A 6,898-nucleotide genomic window follows, 5' to 3' on the forward strand; every position below is an offset into this window, starting at 1 on the left:
TAGGGTTTAAGATGAAGGTGACAGTTTCACCTATCACTGCTAACTGCACAATGGATTGTCTGACTCCTCTTTTTGTTGGAAATTATAAGCACTTGTATGGTTTTATTATGCTGTATAGCAATGTAATGCTGAAATAAATCTCAAAGACCAAATGACATATGATAAGCATTATTTTTGAAAATGTGACTCAGGATATATGCAGGACTGTCCTCTCGTATCTGATTAGTCAACTAATCAGCTGTTTTGGTCTTCGTCAACTAAATTTTTTCTCAGTTTTTCTCAGTCATTTTATGATGCCTTTTTCATGCTAACCAATTTCCAAGAAACATATTTGATATTTGGTCATTTTAAATTAGTTTCCAGGTATTTCCATGACTGGAAAACTAGTGTCTAGATTTCCAGCTTTTCCAGGATGCCTGACAACCCGGACGGTTTTAAAGAAAGGTTCTGTGTAAAGCGTTGGCTGGGTGCAAATACATATACAAATACCCAGTTACTGAGGAACCTCAGCTGCATAGACAGCAGCTAAAGTATATGCATCATTAAAAATTACAAAACAGCAATGTGCAAAAAGGGAAATGACAGGGTTACTGGCTCCATCTCTCCTCTGTATGGGGTGGTTTATAACTGTACATGCAGATGGTTTGTGACATTCATGAACACGTTCTTTGACACCAAATTATGTGACAACTTTGCAGACTCTGCTTTGGAGCTGATTTAACTGCTTTAAAGCTTGCTTATTACTCTCACTGCCAAATACTCTCTTTCTAATCTTTGAAAACATGAAATTGTAGAAATTTGGGTGAATGTGTGAGTTGTTGGTTTTGTGTTGGTATTGTAATGTAATTATGCTATTATTTTGCTGAAGACCCTTGAAAAAAAAAAATCTGAGAGACCATAAGGATTGAATAACAATCAGATAAACATGTTTCACACTGTCAGTCTTCACCAACTGTTTTGTTAATGTTTACATATTTCAGGACTTTGACTAATAACTTTTTCAAGAATAAAGAATTCTGTGAAATAAGATTGGCACAAATAAAACATGGTGAACTTACACGACAATGCGGCGGTTAAGGAACCAGTATTTGCGGTTGTGTCGGTCATAACCGACTGGCAGTTGTCGAATGAATGGTTTGCTCTTCTGCACTTCCGGGATGCAGTCTGCCACACCGGGTACCTTATGCGCCACACACACCTCGCACTGCCACTCGTCCTCCGGCACTTCCTGCAAAGGCGGCTTCACACACTCCAGATGGTAAACAGCTGAGCATGTCTCACAGCACAGCAGGTCACCAAGGCGATGGCATACTCTGCAATGGTCATCGTAAGCAACAACACCCTCCGACATAAGCTCCTCCCGGGCAATGTTGGTTGCCAAGAACTGGTCCACCAAAAACTGGAGAACTTTGATTTTGCTCTCCAATGGTTCATATGGGAAATCCTCACACTCCTGGAAAGGCAGAATGTGCCGGTACTCCGGGTCACTCTCACAGTACGCCCGCACCACCTCCGGCCAGGTCATACCATCAACAAAATACAGAGTGGAGTTGACGGAGTCCTTCACGTCAGTGGGACCAAAAGTGGTGTTGGAAGTGTCCTCCTCTCTGAGAATAGCTTTTAGCAGGGAGATGTGGGTCTCTGCCAGCAGCGTGCACTGCTCCAGGCTGACCACCGCTGCACAGAAATCCTCAAAGCGGAATGGCGAAAGCCGCAGCACCGTGCCAAAGTTGCGGAGGACCTCATAGACTGCAGACACATTGAGGAGCTGTGAGGTAGGAACCTGGAGGTCCTCAGAGGACTTGGGAAGCTCCAGGGCAGGAATGTCCTTTGCCTCAAGGATGGGAGACTGCGGCCGCAACGCCCGACTCCTTCTCCGGCCTGCAAGAAATGAAAGAAAAAGAGCCAGGGGTGAGAAGACGGTTGGCATAAAAAAGAAAAAGAAGAGCAAATATGGAGAATGAAAAGTGAACGTATTAGCATCCTTGATGCTTCATTGCACTGCTGTCTTATTTTGCTGTCAAAGATGAGGACACCTCTGGACACACATTACATTCCCTCTTCCAATTTGCCTGGTGGCACTTGGGGATCCCCCAAGACAGAGGCATCCCAAATTGCCACCAGTAATCTAATTTCTTTCTAATAAAAAGAACACAATAACAATACGCTAATGGAAATAGATGAAAACAATTATGAATACTACAAAATATCAAAAGAATGACTATATTTGGGGGAAAATCACAAGCTAGTGCTGATGCATGTGGTAATTTAATTTACTGAGGGATACAGAATAAGTCACATTATTAAAAGGCAGACAAGCACATTCTTGTCCCAAGACAAGAATAAGCTAAAGGCTCCATCTTTTTTTCTGATGTGTAATTAATGCTAGGGTGCAGCTTACCTGCATATTCCATTTGATGTCTGTGCACATTATCCCAACATGATCCATTTCTAAACACCATAATGTGGAATAAGGCTACACTTGTTTTTCATGTGTTTGGGTCAGTGCAGGTCATTCAACCTGCCCTCTGTCTGCTCCTGACAGGGTTGAAATCTTCCCCAGCACTACTTGACATTGTTAAGAAAGGGTGAAGAAAAGTTTCTTTCATCACAGCAGGATTAGTGTTCTGTTACTATTCACTTATGTTAAAATTACTACACCATTAATAGTAGAATAGTGTTCTGAGAGTAACTGCTGACAAACTGGAAGTTTGTAACTGTAATAATAATAATAATAATAATTTGTATTAGTTCTGGTATAAATTTGTGGTTTACCCTTGATGTGTAAACAGAGAAACAGCTGTGGGTCTACAGATGCAGAAAGTGGCTGCTTCACAAAAGGTGACAACCAGGGATTCACCTGTGACAGCAGCCTGGTGTGAATGGGTCAAAGAGGGGTTGACTGCCTCTGGTTCGTTTTTCAACATCACTATAAATGACATATGTGCAATGTATTTGAAATAAGCAAGAATACAGTGTGTCTGCATGGCAGTGAAAGTACCCATAATGTTTAAACCATTGGTATTATGAAAGACCCCCCTCACACTCAGCTGCACAATGCTGCCATGTTCACGTCTTTACAAAAAGCAGCCATTGGAAGTTGAGAAGGTATGTGAATAATCCCTGAACTACTTAAATGGCATCTAAACCTGATCGGGGTGTACTGAAGTGTTGTAGGGTGAAATATAATCTACATTAAAAATGTCTCTTTCCAAAAAAACATTTTGTTTTAAAACAAACTCCCAATAAGAAATGATCAAGTGTGATGCAACAGAGATTAAAAAAGGCAAGCATATCTGCTAAAAATATATTAAAATGCAGGAAACATCCAAGTCTTGATCACGCTTTCACTATTTTCCAACCCTGTGCAGAATTACTTCCAGTGGCTGGCACACTGCCTCCAGTGCATTGCTCTACAGAACATATGTGATGTCAATTTATTTTGTTTTCTTCCTGCAGCAGACACCACTTTATTAACATGACTGTCCATAAGTGGGGCCGTGATGACTCTAATTTTTGCACACCTGATAAACACGGCGGTTGCTATGGTAACGGCGGACCACGTAATATTGTAACGAGTTGGCGTTTGCAACAAGTGGAAAAAAAGAGCGCCTCTCTTCAAAACAAAGGTCTGTCAAACTCATTTAGCAGCATTTTGCAGCCCAAAATAATGTAATCTGAACTGGAGCTATATAAGGTGCAAAAGTCTAATGGTTGTGCGTAAATAAAATACAATTAACTTTATTATTTCACAGGCAGTCTTTTCATATCAGTACAGTCTTAAAAAACTATAAATTATATTATATAAATATGTTTACAACTACTTGTTTTGATGCAGAGTACTCTACATAGTAGAAACGGTACTGTGCTGTATCTGCAAAAGTAGAAATATTGAATGAATGACATGAATGGAAAGAGAAAAATCAATCCATACATCGCGTTTCCTCCGTTTGTAGCAAAACAAGTCCGATACAACGCGCATGAAAAAAAAGTCCGGTTAAAAAGATGCACGAATAAATTCTTCATCATCAAAAGACAACTAAAAATGTGCTGATCCGACAAAAAGTCAAAAACACGAGAGCCGGTTGAAGCACGGAGCAGGTCTGCAAACGAGTGGCAAGCAGGGCACACGGTAAACAAAGGCCCGTTTCTGAGTGCAAGCTCCATTTTGAACAATGCGTCTTGCTTTCTGTACTGAGCTAAAAAATAAAATGCACACTTAAAGTAATGCAAACCTGCTGTGCTAAAGTGCGTGCACTTGCAGACGAACGTACCTGGGGTGCTACCGAGCGTGCTGTGGCTCCTAAAACTACTCTCGGTACAGTAGCTGGCATCATCATCATCTGGTAGTTCCTCCAAATAGTCAGAGTCGTTTCCCAAGGCCTCCTCTTCTTCAAGATCCGACGAAGGGTTGTCGTTCAGGAGTTCATCATCGTCTGATCTGTAGCTTAAATTATCATCCTCCTCGTCGCTGTTGTCGTCGTAGACCACCTTGGTTTGAGGCCGCCTCACTCCGCCTCTGCCGCCGCGGCCGCCTCTCGACCCCCTGCCTCTCCCTCTGCCTCCTCTGCCCCGCGATGCCGCGGCCGCCGCCGTGCTGGAGGCTCCAACTTTCCTGCGGCCCCGGGACGAATGAAAGTTCTCTCGGCCGGAGATATCTGTATCCACCTCCGCAGAGCTGGTGCCGCAAATGCCGCCACTTCCTCCCCGTGCCCGGCCGCGTCCCCTGCCTCTCCCCCGTCCACGCATCCCTCTACTCCTGCTGCCCCGAGAGCCGCGGACTGGCCCGGGTGAACCCTCCCGCATCTCGGCTGCTTGTTTGGGCGGCCTTCCTCTTCTCCCCCTCATTGTGGGAGAGAGTCTCTGCTGTTCCGCTTCAATCTCGGTGCTTGAATAAGCCACACACACCGGAGAAAAGCGGGGGGAAAGAAACCAACGGGTCTGGTGACGGTTCCCGAGAAGTCTCCACCAAGCCCCGGTCTCAATTTCAGGGCGGAAAGCTCAAGCTGAATGGCCGGTGTCCCGCTCTGGGTCGCCTGCAGACGCCATTTTTCTTCAGCTCTCCCTCCGTTGAAAACACAGCAGGCCCCAGAGCTGCGTTAAGCTAACAGCGGTTAGCCGTTGTTTTAGCGGAAGTAAAGTGCCATTTCCTTCAAAGTAAAAGCAAAGCGAAAATGAAAAATACAAATTATTATTAAATAGCACGGTGTACAGACATAACACAACCATCAAACAAGAATATACTAATCATCTGTGTTTGAGTCAACCATTTACAAAGTAAAGTATTGTACTTTAAATGCATTTATTTTATCGATTTTACTGTACTAAACCGGAAAATGCGGATTTCATCCTCTAGCTTGACACTGGCAGGCCTGAGTGGATGCGAGGTCACGTGACTCACTATTCCACAATAGACGCAATTGCCGTGCTAGTTCATAAAATTAGTTATCCATGCAAACGCTTTCCGCCAGTAGTACTTTAGTAGCGCCGGGTCGTCCTGGTGGGTGTTTTAAATCACAGGTGGGTCGAGTGTATTCAGTGAACCATCGTTAATTTTCGGCCATGTCGCCATCGTCGTCACAGCAAAGCAAAGTCGAGAAGATAAGCATTGGCCCGACATGCAGCTCTATTACATGAAATAACTCTTCATAAAAGTTAACAGCACATGTATTTTCATGTTTAAGTGACGTTAATGTGTGAAACGGCTGCAAATAATTTAGTATGCAAATGTGTTTTACATAACTTTGAAATTACTTTTCATTTATTACCAAGGATCCTTGCTACATTTTCAGTCAGTGCAACCAGTTCGGTTAACTGATGTATATGAAGATCGATGTTGAGCTAAACCCTGCACTATATTATATTAATTTATAGCCCGCAATTAAATAGCGTTATCCAAAGAATACGCTAGCAGTCGGTGCACTAGCGAAACCAGCCACTAGGGGAATTGGCATCACATATTACCCTTATGTACTGACTTAATGAACATATCAATTACATTTTTGACGTTCGTCTTTGCACATGCTTGCTTTGTTTTTAAGTTTCGCTTGATACTTAAAAGCTCTGGGCTAAGCTACTTAGCTCAGCAATAGACATCATACAAACCAAGCTACTGTTAAACCTGCAAAGCTATTAAAACTCCCATTTTTATTGACATTATCGTAGAATATCGAATGAATAACGAAATCATTTTTGCCAAACTTTATATTCCAGTTTCCTTTATAAAGTCACTTTCACACCCTTATAGTACCGTTGTCGTGGCCGAGTGGTTAAGGCGATGGACTAGAAATCCATTGGGGTCTCCCCGCGCAGGTTCGAATCCTGCCGACAACGTCAGTTTTTTTTTTGGTCTCGATAGTATATTTGATTTGTGAAGGAAAATCGCCATAAACACCTGTCTATTTGACGGTAGCAATGATTTTTGGGGCCGCTACAACCACGGTTACTACGCTAAGTGCTCCGAGCAACCAAAAACCCTTCAAAGTGTAGCAGTAACAGTAGGTCATTCTTTATCATGATAATGACAAAACTCACATAGTATTTAAATCTGCCTACAACCACTGACAAACTGTTCTTCTTCTCCCTTCTTTTGTCCTAATTCATTTGCGTCTTTGGGTATCTAGAAAAGCGTACCTACAACAAATTGAATGTATTATTATTATTATTATTATAAAGCTCCCCTCATATACTTGTAACCTTGTCATTGGTCAGTTTTATTGTGTACTACCCTATGTTCATGCATGCCAGTCCGCAGGTATGTATGTATGACCTAATAACAATGATGTATTATAATATTTACACAAGTACAGTATAAGTCATCAGAAGTCATGTTGAACACCACTAACTTCAATTCACCCCACATTAATTCACAGGTATTTGATAGCACGTTAAAAAAATA

The 6,898-nt window shown here is 42.4% G+C and overlaps 1 protein-coding gene and 1 non-coding gene across 2 annotated transcripts in view; one reads left to right on the forward strand and one right to left on the reverse strand.

Annotated features, from left to right (window-relative positions):
• The window catches only part of LOC131977376 (nucleosome-remodeling factor subunit BPTF-like), a 58,417-nt gene extending 53,327 nt beyond the window's left edge, over positions 1-5,090 (reverse strand). Inside the window, exons 1-2 of the mRNA XM_059340644.1 lie at positions 4,275-5,090; positions 1,059-1,881 (exon numbers count right to left, since the gene is read on the reverse strand). Coding sequence (XP_059196627.1) covers positions 1,059-1,881; positions 4,275-4,848 — 1,397 coding nt within the window. The 5' untranslated portion in view covers positions 4,849-5,090. The remainder of the gene's footprint in view (positions 1-1,058; positions 1,882-4,274) is intronic.
• Positions 5,091-6,251: 1,161 nt separating this feature from the next.
• On the forward strand, positions 6,252-6,333 carry trnas-aga (transfer RNA serine (anticodon AGA)). Its single transcript has one exon. It is a non-coding gene; the product is annotated as a tRNA-Ser (tRNA).
• The last annotated feature ends 565 nt before the right edge of the window (positions 6,334-6,898 follow it).

This window comes from Centropristis striata, chromosome 1, assembly GCF_030273125.1.
Source record: "Centropristis striata isolate RG_2023a ecotype Rhode Island chromosome 1, C.striata_1.0, whole genome shotgun sequence".
NCBI classification, from domain to species: domain Eukaryota; kingdom Metazoa; phylum Chordata; class Actinopteri; order Perciformes; family Serranidae; genus Centropristis; species Centropristis striata.